We start from the raw sequence: 17,193 nt of genomic DNA, 5'->3' as shown, positions 1-17,193 counted from the left end.
ACCGGCCGCCCGGGGAGCTCCCGGGCCCAGCCCGAGAGAGGGCGGGGGCGCGACTGCAGCCTAGGTGCCTAGGGCAGGGCGAGGGCGGACCTGCAGCAGGGGCGCCTCCTGCGGGAGAGTGGAAGACCTGCAGCCCCAGGCGCCTGGAGAAGGGAGTCGGGGTGGAATTATGGCCATGGGCGTTCCCTGAAGGGGGACTGGGGGCCAGTGCCCCGGGGCCTCTCTGTGAGAAAGCAGGGGACAAGAGCTGCGCGAGACAATAGCTGCGATCCCGGAAGATGGTGTTCCAGGGCGTTCCCTGCTGGGAGGCTTGGGGACGAAGCCTCAGGGTCCATGCCAGGGAACCGCGCCCAGGGCGACCCCTCTTAGAGAAACTCTAGCCTGGTGCGTCTCCTATCGGAATAGAATGACACTGCAAGTCTATTCCCCCGCTGTCTTAAGTGAAATACAACGCATCCACATCAAATCAAGAAAAGCTCCAAGTCCCGAGGAACCCGAGTAGAGCAGAGAAGTTGTTCAAGGAGTCCGGGTTTTACTGTGGATTCTTTGGCGCTAGCTCCCAGCTGACAAATCAACATCTCAATCTGACAATTAGTGGTCGCAGTGGGGGGAGAGGGGCTCTCACAGCCCAGCCCCGCTTAGCCCTCCCTGCGGGAGGCAAAGAGGTGGGCCGGTTGTGGCAGTGATGAACGACTCCAGGGGGGCCCGGGCCCCCAAGCGCGCATTCATTATCCACTGACAGGCAGCCGGGAGGGCTGTGAGTGGACGTGCCAGGAAAGAGGCCAGGGGCAGGAGGGGGAGTGAGGGAAGAGTTTAACAGTCCCACCACTCCCCCTGCTCCCAGTTCTTCGCCTCAACCCCGGTACTTCCTTGAGCTCGGCCTTCTAGTTGTTGGGGCATTTGGGAAGCAGAGGCGGGGACCTACCCCCCTCTCCTTGGGTTGGGCGATTTAAGGTCCGAGATGTCAAGAAAGGGTGTAGACAACAAGCCTATGACTAGGCGTTTCGGCCTGACCTCTGAGGAATTGTGCGTGATTGCGCACTCAGAGCTGGTGTGTGTGACAGGGATTGATGGGTGTGAATCTCGCGTGGGGATCAGTGACTATGTATGTCAGAGCTAGGGATGTGTTGGCCTGATTTTGTCAGTGGAGGTGTGAGATTTGCGTGTCTGAGGATGAGCCACTACCTCTCCCTGCATGTATGTTCCCTCACCACCCCCCTCCCCTAGTTTGCTGTCAGCTCTGTCTCCAGTTCTGGAGGAAATGGCAGTGCACTATGACAGCTGAGGTGTGCTGCTGGGGGGTGGGTGGTGCCGATGTTAACTGTGAGAGTGCTGGTCAGGGCAGCTGCTCCCTTCTACCACCTTCACCACAAACATCACCCTTTCCCCAAGCACCTTGTAAGTAGTGGATATTTTTTCCCCAAAGTCTGGAGACCTAGTTTCTGAGTCCTAAGGAAGGAAGTGATTATCATCAGAGTCTTCTACAGCCCATACCCCAGCCCTCTACACATACACACAGTCTCCAATGTAAGATGTGATCTCCAACCCATCTGGGCTCCTCAGGCTGGTGGTGGTCAGAGAGGGAGGAGGTAGATGTTGAGCAGACAGTGGGTGATGCTCAGGAAGGGAAGGGGCAGAGCTTCAGACCTGTAAGAGAACCGATCTATTTGGGGCCTGGACTAGCGGCCTCTGGGACCCTAACCTTTTGGATGTCAGGTCCAGTTCATTACCAGTTGACACCTTTGGGAGGATAAAGCTATAGGTACTCTAATTCCTCTTCCTAATAATTCTCTTTCTTTACCTAGCTTTGTCTCTACTCTCTTCCTCCATTCTCGAAAACACCTAGAAGCTGAGCCTGGCCTCCTCCCCATCTCTAGGTCTCCTGGGTCTATAGAGCAGACAGTTGGAGTGACTCTGGTTTCTGGCCCCCTGTTTTATTTAGTAACTCTTTAAGACACCTTCCCTTTGCCTTGCTGTTCCTTAGGGCTAGCGTATTTCTTGAAGCTTCTATATCTTTATCTCTGTACCATTCTTTATCTCTGCATGTTTCCATCTTCAGGGATTTCTTCCAAATTTTTCTCTCTACATTTTGGGGGGCTCTCTTCGTTCCTCTTCGTTCCTCTAAGAATACCCCAGCCCAGCAGTGAGGCCCACGGGGATTGGGGTAGAGAAAGCAGGGTTTCCTTCCTGCCCCAATCCAGAGGTGATCGCTAACCCAATGATGGTCATGCCCCGTCAGGGCCTGGGCACGCCCGGGTCACTTCTCATTCTGGGCACAGGCGCCTGGTCGATGCCCCGCTGTCCGTCCCCCCTCCAAACCGCCCTCCTCCTGCCCCCCCCTCCTCCCGCCTGGAAAAGGCAAATTTGACATTTTTAAATCCCGAGCCTTAGAGGGATCGATGCGGCCCAGGGGCCCCGCCCGGGGTCGATATTTCTGATTGGGAAGCGGCCGCTGCGCGGAGCCCGCGTGTAAATCACCCCGGTCTGGGGGAGGGGGCTCGGCGAGCCTACCGTCCCAGGCGCGCGGAGCCTGGCAGGGTCGAGGTCCGGGCGGGACCCTAGGGCGACAGAATGAGAAGAACAACAGACCTTAGAGAACCACAGAGAAGCCTGCCCAGAGCCTCCCCCCTCCTCTGCCCAGCCCTGCCAACTCCCCTGGCCGACTCCAGTCTCGCTTCAGCGGCTGCCACCCTCCGTTGCCCCTGGAGCCGCCGGGGAGGCCGGTGTCGGAGCCAGCCATGCGGCGGCTCCTCTCCGGCCGCTCCCGCGGGGCCGGGGCTTCGGCGGCGGCTGTCACGGAGCCGACAGGCCGGACCAGCCGGGAAAGGGCGGGTGGCGGGGGAGAGGCGGCGGGGGGAGGCTGGCACAGCTCAAGCACTCAGTGGGCGTGCAACAGATGTTTGCCGAATTGAGGGACTGCAAGGTGGTCTGCGACACAGAGCGGCGTGGCGCAAGGGGTCGGAGGGCGCGGGTTTGGGGAGGAGGTAGCCCAAACCAGGCGAGGGCCGAAGCCTCACTCGTGGGGTGAGCAGGCACTCAAGGGCACTCTGGGGACCGCTGGGCTGGGCTAGACATCCCCAACCCCCGCGGGGGAAACCCGGGTAATAAAGAACAAGAGAGAATGGGGTGGACAGGGGAGTTTGGGCCCCACCTGCAACCTCCTCCGTTGCCCCTGGCCTCCACTCCTTGCAGCGCCCTGCTGGGGAAACCGAGGCCGCTGAGGCTCAGAAGGACCAAAAAGGTTAAAAGCGGGGTCAGTGACACGGCTGTGGTAGCAGCCAGGATTCCTGCGTGGGTCTCTGGATTCACCCGCTCACCCTGAGTCTGCTGGTGGGTAAATACACCACCACGCCTCTCTCCGCAGCTCAGACCCTTCCCTCCGGCTTCAGCTTGTCAGATCCCCCCACCTCCCACCCTGCGCCAGTTTATAGAACAACAATTTGGGGAAAACAATCCGGGCCGAGTGACGGCCCCGTAATTGTGACAAAGTGAGTGCGGGCGGCTGGAGAGAGAGCTAGGGCGGGAGCGCTGCGGGGCGAGGCGGAGGCCGGGGTGCCTCCCGCCCTCCCTGCAGCCCCTCGTTCTCATTCTGGTCACCTCCCATCCCTCTCCTTGACTTCTCCAATTCCTCTTCTCCCGTCCCCTCGCGCCTCCCTCCGCTTGTTCCTCCATCGCTCTTCCCTTTCCTGCCGGTAACAGCTCCTCTCCCGCTCCCCACCCCCTCACCGCCCCTCCCCCGGTGCGCTTTTTCCTCGCTCACATCTCCCTCTCTCCTCCGCCCTCCACTCGTTTCTTCGTCTTTTCCTGGCGCTTACATTGCCCTTGGGCCCCCGGCTCTCCCGGCACAATCCGCTTTTCTGCCTTCCCAGTCGTCTCTCCCTGAGGTCGAGTCCTGAGCCCCCTTCCCGACCCCCATTCCCTGGGAGGCCAGCGCAGCCCGGCACTCCTGGGTTCCTCCAACTGCAGAGCTAGCAGCAGGCTGCGGCCCAGAGGGCTCCGGCGGCCTGCCCCTTCCCTCCCTCTCCTGCGGCTGCCGCCCCCACCCCGCTCCAGGTGCCGGGAGCTAGTTTGTTTGTCCAGCGGCCGCCGCCGCCGCTCGCGCTGTTTGCCAAGCTTAGCGCGCCGCGGCGCAGTGCCGGCCCAATTAAGTCTCATTCATTATTCAGTGTCCCTGTCCGCCCCCGCCCCCAGCGGGCTAGGAAGTCGCTTTGGGGCCCCTCCCAGCCCAGGCCCCTCAGTGATCCCTAAGGGGTCATGTGGGGAGCCGTATTTCCTCCCCTGGCCGGGATAAGGACTGAGGGGACAGAAGCACTCTGCCGACTGCAGGGCGATGACACCGGTGAGGCGCACCGGGCCCACATCTCCCTCAAGTTAAGACGTGGGGATCTTGGAGATCCAAGCCCTTCCTTTACAGAGCAGGAAATTGAGGCGTAGAACCCAGGATTGGGGGACCGGGACACTGAAATGAAGGCACCTTGCATCCCAGCTCCATCCCAGCACGGAGGCGGCAGAAAGGCAGATTACCCTGTACTCTGAGTCTGGGGCTGCCGCCTCGCTCCCTTGATGGGGCGACCCCAACCCTCTATCCCTTTTTGCTCCCGTTTTTCCCCTCTCGCCCATAGCCGGCGGGAAAGAGCAGCCTCGGGGCTCCCACTGGATCAGGAGGCTCCTCAGGTCTCAGGCCCAGGTCTAGATGTGTAGCCCTCTAACTGGAAGGCCTGGGGGCAGAGCAGTGAAGCAAACTTGGGCAGGAGGAGTTTGAGGCAAACTCGGAGGGGGAATTGAGGCAAACTCGGGATGGGGCCGTCCCTCCCTGCAGCCTGTCCGTGGGTGTCTCTGCCTTAGAGGAATTGGAAATGGAACCATGCACGGCCGTGTTGAAGGGCAATGGAGTGTGAGGAGAGGAGCCTGCAGCCAGAAGTGAGGGAGGAGTCACCCTCCCATATGCGGGGAGAAGGAGCAATCAAGGGCATATTCTTGCATTTATGCCTGTCTTTTTTTTCAGCGCCACAGGTGGGACCATCTCCATGCTCCCGCCGGGCAGTCCCTCGGGAGAGGCCGCTCTGGGCTGCTACGCCTGGGCATCTGGACAAGGTAAGTCTGGGGACCCGCACGGACCCGCCCTTCCATGAGCCGCAGCGCCACCTGGCGGCCGTGGTGCCGCGGTGCAGGAGGCGCGCTTCGCCTGGGGTGGGGCGCTGCACCAGCCCGTTAGAGCGGGATGCGTCTGGAAAGCCTTCAACCGAGTTTTCCTGAGAGGGCGGGCGAGAGGAGTCGGGGCGGGAGGGTGATCCCAAGAGGACCAGGGAGGGCCTTGGGGAGGGGAGGGGCCCGCCCCAGGGCGGCCTGACTTCGGTGACGAAGCAGACACAGAAAAACAAAGTCCATTTGGGTGGAAGTGGGAGCTCAGTGAGAGGGGCCATTTTGACTCTGGTGACAGGAAATGACTGGTCTGGCGCGGTCTGGGAGCGGGGCACCCAGGTACGGCCGCTCAACCTGGGATTAGCGGGTCCTGGCTGGTGGTCGTGAGGCCCACTCCACGTAGAGGGGCGACCGGCAGGCACGCTTTGGCATCTGGTTTGATAATCTGAGCATTTGTCCAGCTTTGGAGAGGCTTTCCAAGTCTGCCTCGGAAGGAGATGGTTGAGCTGGGGGGTGGCAAAGTGTAGGTCAAAATGCAGTTTTCCAAGATGTTTAAGTGGAGGGAATTCAGGACCCCTTTCAAAGTGTCTTGTGAAAATATCTCATGGTTTGGAGAGATGCGAAGGCTGGAGAGGCGCTAGAGCCTGGGCCAGGTGTCCGAGGGCATGCATAGTCGGAGTTAAGGAGGAGGGGACAGGGAAGGGGCTTTCAAAATACATGGGAACTTTGGAAAGGGGTCCTATTCAGTCCTTCCTCTTCACACTCCCTCGGTGAGTCTTTCCGGGGTTAGTGGTCTGACTGGAGGTCTGAATTTAAACAATCTTCTCCCCTTAATTCGGAGTTGCTGTGTTTGTAAAGAACAAGACTGAGGTGCTGGGACAGAGGACATGGGATAACTAGCATTCCAGGGACTCAGGTAGTTCTGGATTTGGCTTTAATTAGAAGGAGAAATGGTTACTGTGTTGGGCCTGGATATAGTTGTATGACTGTGCTTTTTTCCATCTTTTAGGGTCTCAAGATAACTCTGGGGCCATTATGGTCATGATTCTCACAGAGGACCCTGAGATTTCTGCGCTTGAGCAATGTCAGGTGCCACTGGACTTGTTCTGAGACCCTTGCCCTAAAGGATGGCCAAGGGGCTCCTGGTGACCTATGCCCTCTGGGCTGTGGGGGGCCCTGCTGGGCTCCACCACCTGTACCTGGGAAGGGACAGCCACGCCCTGCTCTGGATGCTTACCCTGGGTGGGGGTGGGCTGGGCTGGCTCTGGGAGTTCTGGAAGCTCCCAAGCTTTGTAGCTGAGGCCAACAGAGCCCAAGCCCAGAGGCAGAGCCCAGAAGAGGGGACACCCCCTTTGAGTCCCATTCGCTTTACTGCCCAGATCGTAGTGGGCATCTATTTTGGCCTCATGGCTCTGATTAGCCTTTCTTCCATGGCCAGCTTCTACACTGTGGCCCTCCCACTGGCAGTTGGCTTAGGGGTCTTGCTGGTGGCTACTGTTGGCAACCAGACCTCTGACTTTAAGAACACTCTAGGGGTGGCATTCCTTACTTCCCCTATCTTTTATGGCCGCCCCATAGTCATCCTACCCATCAGCTTGGCTGCTAGCATCACAGCCCAGAAGCCATCGCCGCTACAAAGCTTCAGTGAAGTCAGAGACACTCAGTGTGCAGCTCTACCGGCTGGGCTTGGCTTACCTTGCTTTCACGGGCCCACTGGCATACAGCACCCTCTGCAACACAGCTGCCACCCTCAGCTATGTGGCAGAAACCCTTGGCTCCTTCTTGAATTGGTTCAGCTTCTTCCCCCTTCTTGGCCGCCTCATGGAGTCTGTCCTTCTTCTGCCTTACCGGATCTGGAGGCTACTGGTAGGGGATCCTGGCTTCAACAGCAGCTACTTCCAGGAGTGGGAGAAGCTCTATGAGTTTGTTCACAGTTTTCAGGATGAGAAGCGTCAGCTGGCTTACCAGGTAAGGCTTTCTTCCCTCTCATTCCTGTCTGGGATGGCTCTGGGTGTTAGGCCTTGTTGGAACTGGCATCCCTCATGTGGAAGTACTTTTCTCATTTCTGCTGGCCAGGCCCAGGAAGACTGTTCTATATTCTTTTGGCATCTGTGTGCAATGGGCAAAGGTTACAGAGGCTTTAATAGTGAGTGGGAAAAATATATGTTTATTATTTACTTTTTATTGAGGTATAACATATATACCTCAATTAGTATATAACATATACTAATTTTAGATATACACCACTCAGATCAAAGTATGGAACATTTCTAGCACTAAGAAGATTCCTTTGTGCCCCTTTCCAATCTATACTCCCACTTTCAGAGGTAACCTCTATTCTGACTTCTATCACCATAGATTAGTTTTCGCCATTCTTGAACTTCAAATAAACAGAATCATACAGCAGGTATTCTTCTGTATCTAGCACCTTTCATTAAACATTATGTTTATGAAATTTATTAATACTGTTGCATGCAATTGTAAATTATTCATTTTCATTGCTGTATAGTATCCCATTGTATGATTATACTACAATTTATTTATCCACTGTATTGCTAATGGACATTTGGGTTGTTTCCACTTTGGGGCTATTATAAATAAAGCTACTGTAAATATCCTTATACATGTCTTTGGGAGGGACATATATACACTTATTTCTTTTGTGGGGAGGAGATCTTGTCAGAGATCTTGTGAAGTTCCAGGTTGGAACATGGGCAGTTGTGATTAAAGGCAAATCCTGCCTCTTGCCATGAGATCCAGAGCTTGTTTATGTTTCAGAAGGCTGGAATTCTCACCTGAGGTGCTGGTCTTTTCCCATGGGTAAGTAGAAGCCCATTCCAGAGATACCATAGCCTGATTAGCAAAGGTGCAGGAAGAGGCCCAGATGCCCTGACAATGTTGTGAGATTCTAATTTTCAGCTTCTATTTCCATAAGGTTTTGGGCCTCTCAGAAGGGGCAACAAATGAAGAAATACACCGGAGTTACCGGGAGCTGGTGAAGGTCTGGCACCCTGACCACAACCTGCACCAGACAGAGGAGGCACAGAGGCACTTCCTGGAAATCCAGGCTGCATATGAAATCCTGAGTCAGCCCAAGAAGCCCAAGGAACCCTGAAGGTGAGAAGAAACTTCCCCCTAAGGATGGACTCTTCCCAGCAGAGCTGGGTAGCTTGTCTCAAGTCTAGCTTTGCCCATGAGGGGCATTCCAACAGCATTAAAGAAACTATCTGCTTGCAGTGGAGATGAGAAAACCTTAAAGGGTTGAGAAAGATTATAGCAGAAGAATGTATTTATGTTCTGAATTTCTAAATTCTTGCCTATTATAGTCTTGACTATTTTTCTTAAAACCAGAGAGTGAAAGGCATATTATAAAACCAATAACATATCTTTTAGAGCAGCAGTCCCCAACCTTTCTGGCACCAGAAACTGGTTTCATGGAAGACAATTTTTCCACGGATCCGGGGTTGGGGGCTGACAGGGAGGTAGAGCTCAGGTGGTGATGCAAGCAATGGGTAGTGCAGTAAATACAGATGATGCTTTGCTGGCTGGCAAGCTGCTCACCTCCTGCTGTGCAGTCCTCTGGTTCCTAAGTTTCACAGAAGACAATTTTTCCACAGACGGGGTGAGGGGGTGGCTACAGGCGGAGCTCTGACGCTCGGTCCCTAACAGGCTTACCAGTCTGCAGCCTGGGGGTTGGGGACCCCATTTTAGAGTATATGCAAATATTATGTATCAATTTAAAAAATTAGAAAATATATGTATCTATCTATCTTAGCGAATATACCACCTTGTCCCACCCCTCGTACATTCATGTGGGAGGAAGGTTATTTAACTTTTTTTTTAATGTGTAAAGCACTAGGTTAGAAGATTGAAGAAAAAATATAAAGTCTAATATTTACAAGCTGTCCTATGACAAGAGGAATTTGATTTATTCTGTAGAATAATCCCTTACTAATGGGTAAGACTGGGGTTAAATTTCAAAATTTCAAAAAAATTTTAATTCCGTTTATAGGAGAGCTTTCCAGCAGCTACCCTTTTCCCAAGAAGTAACAAGCTGCTGTGGAGTAGGGGGTAGTCCCCTATCACAGACTCCTCTGCTTGGAGAAGTATTTTTGGAGAGTTCTTAAACTTTACATAGGTGATTTGACTGGCTAAATTCTCAAATCTGCCCAGTACTTGAGGTCTGATTCTGAGCTACACAGCGTGCTCCCTAGGAGCATACAATCTGCTGGAGTATAACACCCCATCACAGATATCAAAGGTACACAGATATCAAAGTCCTTATTCAGTGTTTTGAACTAAATGTTGTAAGAGCTGTAAATAACATACTGGGATATTGGAGGAGGGACAGGTAACATTGTTTTACAGGGACTCCTGGAAAGATTCGTGATTTTATATCTTGTGTATCCCTGGGGAACTTTGGGGAAACCCTAGGGAACCAGCAGCTTGAGCATCTCGAGGGGGCCTTATTTAATTCAAGGTAACTACCAGGTGTGAAAGAAAGAGCCCAGGATGTCCCAGTTTTCCAAGGAAGACTGGAGACCAGGAAAATGATGTCAAAATTATTTATCTTGACTGCAGCTCTTTTATATGTGTGTACAATCTCTACACTTTTTTTTTCTTTTTTCTGGATGTTAACTCTGAGTAGTGTATACATAGAAAATATATATTTTAAAGTAGAATTATGTCGGCTAATATTCTCTAAAGATTAAGAAAATGGTCTGATCAATTGAGAGGAATGAAATTTGTAGATTTTTTTCTTTGCATTAACATATACAAAAACTTTTAAAAATTTGCCATTGAATTCACTTATATACCATGATTTCAAGACCAAATTAACTTTCATACCTTTTTAAAGTTGCCAAAAATTGATACATTTCCTTTGAAAAACACAGTTTGTCAGATATCACATGGAATTTTAATGGGGCATTTTCATAGGCTATTAATTAGTAATTTATTAATATGATATGTAGCACTATATCTGCAAAATGTAAATACATTAAAAATAGTCTATAAGAAAAAAGAGGTATTTTCCAGCAAACTTTAGGCCATCTGCATCTCAGGAGTGGAGTTGGCAGGACAAACTCTACAACCGTGGGGGAACCTGTGTCCACCTCTTTTGCAAGCCAGCCTTTTCTGCCAAGGACCCACTTGTACTTCAAGTGGCTCTCAGCATTGGGAGTCTCTTTCCTATGTCATCTTCCTGGTGACCCAGATGACACCAAGGGAGACTCCCAGCTGCACCCCAAATTAAGACTGTACTGCACTATTCGGACCTGAAGGACAGTTCCCTGACAGGTCTGAAGAAGCCCCCAGGTCTAACAGAAAGTCTGTTCAGAATGGGGATGACAACAAGCACTCCCTACACCCTTGACAACAAGGACTCCCTACACCCCACTAGGATACCTTCTCAACAACTGGAATAAATTTAATTTAGAAAGTTAAAAAAAAAAAGAAAAGAAAAAGTAAAAGAAACCAAGGAGTGATTAGGGGCTATACTAGATTTGGAAAATTATTTTACTGTTCTTAAATTTTATTATGAGTTTTTGTTATTAAATATGGATATATTTTAATTTATTTGAATGGGAACTACTGATGAGCAGCTCCTGTTTTTCCAACATAAGCAAGGCTACACTAAATATCTTTGAATATATATACTGATGCTTTTTGTTTTTTTGAAGCTAGATTCCAATAAGTGATAATGTAGGGTCAAATAGAAGACATGTTTTAAATTTTCATTGATATTGTGTCAGGTTACTTCCAGAAAAGGTGGTAACAATTTACACTTTCACCAGCATGTAAGAAAGTGGCTTTTCTTTGTAAATGCCCTGGAATGTTATCACCCTTAAATTTTTGTCAGGATGATGGGTGAGCAATAATATCTAATCGCTTTAATTTGCATTTTCCTGACTCCTAGTGAAGTTCAGCATCTTTTCAAATGTTTATTGAACATTTGCATTTCCTCTTCAGTGAATTGGTTAATTGTACTCTCTGTTTTTAAATTGTGTTCCTATTTGTCTCTATCAAATTTATTTTGGTAATATCCTTGGTTGTTAGAAATCTTAACTGTTTGTAATATGTGTTGTGGGTATTTTTTCCCAGTCTATGACTTGCCTTTTGACATTAAGCATGGGTTTTAGAGTCAAAAGGACTAGCACTAGGATTTGGATCTGGGTCCATGATTTTCTGGCTGTTTGATCTAGGATTTCTTTAGCCTCTTGGAGCCTTAGTTTCCTCTAAAATTAAGATAATAGTATCTACTTTTAAAAAGTTGCTGTGATAAAGAAGACAGCATATGTAGAATGAGCAAATGTATTAAGAATTAGTAGTTCCCTTTCTCTCTTTCAGCCTATGTAAGGAAATAGGGCTTAAATGCCTAGTGAGGTTAGCTGGTATAGAATGAAGGTTCTACCTGTAAGGCTGAGTTTTCCTAGAGTGTATTAGTGTATTTTGTATTTGTAAAAAATTACCTCTTGTCTTCCTGTAAATTACTGTATGAAGGCTTACACAGAATGATTAGAAAGAAGTAAATAAGAATGATGGATAGTGTTGGAGTGGTGGGGTTACATGTGGCCCAATCCCCATTTTCTACTTTCTTTCTCTCATTTTATAAATAAGAAAAATACATTCCAGCCTTGCTTAGCTATTTAGAGGGGACCAGGGAAGAGATTTGGGTTTGGCCATTATTGGGCCATGGTGGGTTTTTTTTGTTTTTTCATTCCTAAAGATAGGGTTTCGCTCTGTCTCCCAGGCTAAAGTGCAATGGCGCAATCATAGCTCACTGTAACCTCAAACTCCTGGGTTCAAGTGATCACCCTCCCTCAGCCTCCCCAGTAGCTGGGACTACAGGTGTGTGCCACCACACTCAGCTAATTTTTAAAATTTTTTGTAGAGATGGGGGAGGGGTCTCAATATGTTGCCCAAGATGGTCTTGAACTTGTGACCTCAAGGGATCCTCCCCGCTCAGCCTCCCAAAGCACTGGGATTACAGGTGTGAGCCACCATGCCCAGCCAATTCTTGAGCTACAGTTTTAAAACTGGTAGAGATCTTCTGAGCCAGTTGTGATAGTAAAAGACCTCAAAATGATACAATTTCAAGGGTAAGATGAATTTCATGGGGAGGAAATGGAGAACTGCTTATAAGGTGACTCTTTTCACCTGCAGATTCTCCTTGGTGACCCTTTTCACCTGTAGATACTCCTTGCAGAACTCTCTGTACATCCTCTGGAAGATTCATTTCAATTAGGGAGGCTATTCCCTGACATCTGGAGTCTCAGTCCTTCTATGTAGAAAAGCTGAGGTATTTATAATTTATGAGGTGATACAGCTCTGTAATCACTGGTCACTTCAGTGTGGATTGGTGCTAAGTTTTCCACAGCAGAGAGTTTTGTGGATATGGGCTGGGGTACTAGGTGAGAAGTGAGAAAGAGATTGAAGAATGTTTACCACCTAGTAGGAAAGACTTTTTGATTAAGTCAGGCTTGGATTTTCCTCTTCCTTCTTGTACTGTGAGCAGGTACTGAAATTGAGTCCTTACCAGGAGCAGACTGTCCACCCACCCTGAGAGGGTGTCTGTTCCTATACATAATAGCCAGTGGTGGAGCTCAGGCAATTTTTTAAAGGAAGAAAGTGGCACAAAATCATACAAATTGAGAAATTCTGTGAGGGAATTCCTCTTCCCCACCAGCCCTAGGACATTACAATCCCTGAGAGAATTTTCTGGGGATGTGCTTTCCAAAGGACCTGACGTAATGAAAATCAGCTGAAAGTAGAAAGTTAGTAAAATAGCTGGGTGTGGTGGTGTGCACCTGTAGTCCCAGCTACTCGGGAGGCTGAGGCAGGAGGATCGCTTGAGCCCAGGAGTTTGAGGCTGCAGTGAGACATGATCATGCCTGTGAATAGCCACCACACTCCAGCCTGGGCAACATAATGAGATTCTGTCTCTAAAGAAAACAAATAAAATAAAAAGTAAAAAACAAAATGTATTCTTTAAAAAAGAAAAAGAAATTTAACAAAAAATAAAAATCTAAGACATTAAAAAGTGAGTCTTCCTTTTCTCTACTTAAGTTGGTTTAATGAAATCCAATGATTTCGTAGTCTCTCACTTCCACAGATCGAAAATTCATAGACCCTTTAAAGAGTTGGAAGGGAACTGAGAAGGCCTCTAGCCTAAGCACCTGTACAGTACAGAATCTTGGAAACAGGTTACCTTAGAGATGACCGTTTTAGCTTTTGTTTCAGTTAGAAATCTCCTACCTGTCCCTTCTTTTGGACACTTTTAATGGTCAGAAAGTTATTTTATGGCCTAAAATTTGCTTCCTTGTAATTTCTTTCTAGACCTGCTATCTCTTGCTACAAAGAACAAAACCAAAAAGCCCTTTCTTGATGAGAACCTGCCCTTCATCTCATATCCCTCTAAATCTTCCATTTTCCACAATAAACATCACCTTGATTAGGAGGCACTGTAGTTTGGTGGAACAAAGAGAGATGAAGAAATGAAGAGATGGGGTTCTACTTCTGCCTCTTGTACTGACCAGCCTGGTAACTTTGGGTGAGCTTTTACCACCCAGAGCCTCAGTTTTTTTCTTGTAATGTGAGGACGTGAGAGAGTTGGACTTAGATTACCTTTTTCTTTTTCTTTTTCTTTTTGGGACAGGTCTTACTCTGTTACCCAGACTAGAGTCCAGTGGTGTTATCATAGTTCATTGCAACCTCTCACTCCTGGCCTCTTGAGTAGTTGGGACTACAGGCATGCTTTCACACCCAGCTAATTTTTCTTTCTTTCTTTCTTTTTTTTTTTTTTTTATAGAGACCAGGTCTTGCTGTTGCCCAGGGCAGTCTCAAACTCCTGGCCTCAAGCAATCCTCCTGCCTAGGCCTCCCAAAGTGCTAGGATTATAGGCGTGAGCCACTGCCCCCAGATGGATTTAGATGGACTTAGACGGACTTAGATGGACTTAGATGACCTTTATGACTGCTTTCAAGTGATCCTTCTGCCTCAGCCTCCTGAGTAGCTGGGACTACAAGCATGTGCCACCATGCCCGGCTAATTTTTTCTATATATTTTAGTTGTCCAGCTAATTTCTTTCTATTTTTAGTAGAGATGGGGTCTCACTCATGCTCAGGCTGGTCTTGAACTCCTGAGCTCAAATGATCCTCCGGCCTCGGCTTCCCAGAGTGCTAGGATTAAAAAAAAAAAAAAAAAGACTGCTTTCATAGCCCAGTGGGGTGTGCACTACTCAGAAGGTTGAGGTGGGAGGATGGCTTGAGTCCAGGAGTTCTAGTCCAGCCTAGTCAACATAGCAAGACCCTGTCTCAAAAAAAAAAAAAAAAAAAAAAGGAAAGAAAGAAAAGAAAAAACACAGAAATACCTAGAAACTAAAAAAAAGAAAAATTGCCTTCAATACTGGATTCTATGGTTCCCAACTTTTCAGCTGAAGCTTATGTTAAGTGGTTAAATGGGGCTGGCTGTGGTGGCTCACACCTGTAAACTTAGCACTTTGAGAGGCTGAGGTGGGAAGATTGCTTGAGGCCAGGAGTTCAAGACCAGCCTGAGCAAGAGCGAGACACCTTCTCTACCAAAAAATAGAAAAATTAGCTGGGCATGGTGGCACGTACCTGTAATCTCAGCTTCTTGGGAGGCTGAGGCAAGAGGATGGCTTGAGCCCAGGACTTCGAGGTTGTAGCGAGCTGTGATGATGCCACTGTACTCTAGCCTGCACAACATAACGAGACCCTGTCTCCAAAAATTAAAAAAAAAATGGTTAAATGGTTTGATTTGTCATCTTCTGTCTGCCCTCTTGTGGACATTGTTTTGGGAAGAAAATAAGATATTAATATTTACTTGGATTAAGAACAATATAATGACCACCGCATCCCCCAAAAATTCATCTGCAGCCCACTGTTTGTTTTTAATTATTCATGTTCTCATCCATAAATGTACATCATTTTATAAGGATTTAATTTTGTACTGTTTTTCCCTTTACTGATAATGATGATGTCTTCATAGTAAGATGTAAAAATGCTTATGGTTTAATAAGCACCTTTTTACATTATTGTGAAGACTTTATGGCCAGGCATGGTGATCACAACTGTAGTGATAGCATTTTGGGAGGCTGAGGCAGGAAGATGATGTGAGACCAGGAGTTCGAGACCAGCCTGGGCAACATGGTGAGACCCTGTCACTACAAAAAAATAAACTTAGCCAGATTGATGGTATGCACCTGCAGTCCTAGTTACTCAGAAGGCTGAGGTGAAAGGATCGGTTGAGCCCAGAAGTTCAAGGTTGCAGTGAGCTGTGATTGTTCCACTGCACTCCAGCCTAGACAACAGAATGAGAGCCTGTCTCTAAAAAATAAATAAATAAAAGACTTTGTCATTATGTATATTTAATTAAGATATAATTTCTATACCATAAAATTCACCCTTGTAAAGTATGCCATTTTTTGGTTTTTTGTATATTCACAAGGTTGTGCAGTCATCATCACTATATAATTCCAGAATGTTTTCACCACCCCAAAAAGAAATCCCGTACTCCAAGAGTCCCCAACCTATGGTGAGTTGTATAATTATTTCATTATATATTACAATGTAATAACAATAGAAAAAAGTGCACAATAAATGTGATGTGCTTGAATCATCCTGAAACCATTCCCTACCCCACCCCACTCCCGGTCCGTGGAAAAATTGTCTTCCATGAAAATGATCCCTGGTGCCAAAAAGGTTGGGGACTGCTGCTACTACTCAAAAGAAGATGAAGATGATGGCAACAAGGGTGGGGGTCCTAACAGTCTGATGGCTACAGATGGCAGCCTGGATCATGGTACCGCTGGGTATGTGGGTAGCCTGCCACATTACCAAGGACATGCTCCCAGGGCCCTATCCTAAGACCCTAGAAGAATGGGCCACCGCTGCCAAGAAGTATAATATATGTGTGGAAGACTATGAGCCTTGCCTGCATGATGGCATGGGGTATGGCAACCGCCAGAAGATCCCTGACAGGTCACAGCAGAAGGATCCATGGTGTGACTGGGACCACTCAGACCTGCGGTTGAACTGGGGTAAAACTGATGCACTGTGACCTACACATGTATATCAGGCATATCCCCCCCACCTGTGTCTTGGAATATCATGTGTAAGCAGCTCTTCGGCTTTCTGGCCTTTGTGACGTTCATGTTCTAGGTAGGATACCTACCAGTCTGTGGGGCCAAAACAGTATCCTTATAATAATCTGTACGTGGAACCAGGCTCAGATCCTACTAGAGAACCTGAGCTGGTGGTTCACTATGAGATCTGAGGAGGCTTCGTGGGCTTTTGTGCCCTCTAACTAGGACTCCCTCATTCCTAGAAATTTAACCTTAATGGAATCCCTACTAAAACTTAGTGCTGTGAGGGGAAAAAAAAAGAAACCCCATACTCATTGGCAATCGCTCTCCATTCCCTTCTCCTCCCAGCTTCTGGAAACACTAATCTACTTTCTGTCTCTATAGGTTTGCCTATCCTGGACATTTTAGATAAACAGAATTGGCCGGGCGTGGTGGCTCATGCCTGTAATCCTAGCACTCTGGGAGGCCGAGGCGGGAGGATCGCTTGAGGTCAGGAGTTCAAGACCAGCCTGAGCAAGAGCGAGACCCCGTCTCTACTAAAAAATAGAAAGAAATTATATAGACAACTAAAAATATATATAGAAAAAATTAGCCAGGCGTGGTGGCACATGTCTGTAGTCCCAACTACTCGGGAGGCTGAGGCAGGAGGATTGCTTGAGCCCAGGAGTCTGATGTTGTTGTGAGCGAGGCTGATGCCATGGCACTCTAGCCCGGGCAACAGAGTGAGACTCTGTCTCAAAAAATAAATAAAATAAATAAATAGATAAACAGAATCATACAATATGTTGCTCTTTGTATGTGTCTGGCTTCTTTCATTTAGCATAATGTTTTCAAGGTTCAAACATGTAGCGTGCATTATCATTATATTTATTTTATTTTTTAATAACATCATTATATTTTAATGCTGTATAATATTCCCTTTTTGAGAGACATCTACATTATATATG

At 48.3% G+C, this 17,193-nt stretch overlaps 1 protein-coding gene and 1 pseudogene across 2 annotated transcripts; both read left to right on the top strand.

Moving 5' to 3' along the window:
- Positions 1 to 5,398: 5,398 nt before the first annotated feature.
- On the top strand, positions 5,399 to 15,649 carry DNAJC22 (DnaJ heat shock protein family (Hsp40) member C22). Its single transcript, XM_045555001.1, is given in 5 exon segments — positions 5,399 to 5,481; positions 6,152 to 6,764; positions 6,766 to 7,110; positions 8,078 to 8,259; positions 15,610 to 15,649. Coding segments are annotated over 3 exon segments (1,020 nt in total). The 5' UTR covers positions 5,399 to 5,481; positions 6,152 to 6,269; the 3' UTR covers positions 8,258 to 8,259; positions 15,610 to 15,649.
- Positions 15,650 to 15,834: 185 nt separating this feature from the next.
- LOC123640415 lies at positions 15,835 to 16,531 on the top strand (annotated as a pseudogene). Its single transcript, XR_006735976.1, has one exon. The product of XR_006735976.1 is annotated as an NADH dehydrogenase [ubiquinone] 1 beta subcomplex subunit 8, mitochondrial-like (transcript).
- The last annotated feature ends 662 nt before the right edge of the window (positions 16,532 to 17,193 follow it).

This window comes from Lemur catta, chromosome 6, assembly GCF_020740605.2.
Source record: "Lemur catta isolate mLemCat1 chromosome 6, mLemCat1.pri, whole genome shotgun sequence".
Lineage (NCBI taxonomy): Eukaryota > Metazoa > Chordata > Mammalia > Primates > Lemuridae > Lemur > Lemur catta.
Note: the sequence above shows the minus strand (reverse complement) of the source record. Positions and strands in the feature narration are given on the sequence as shown.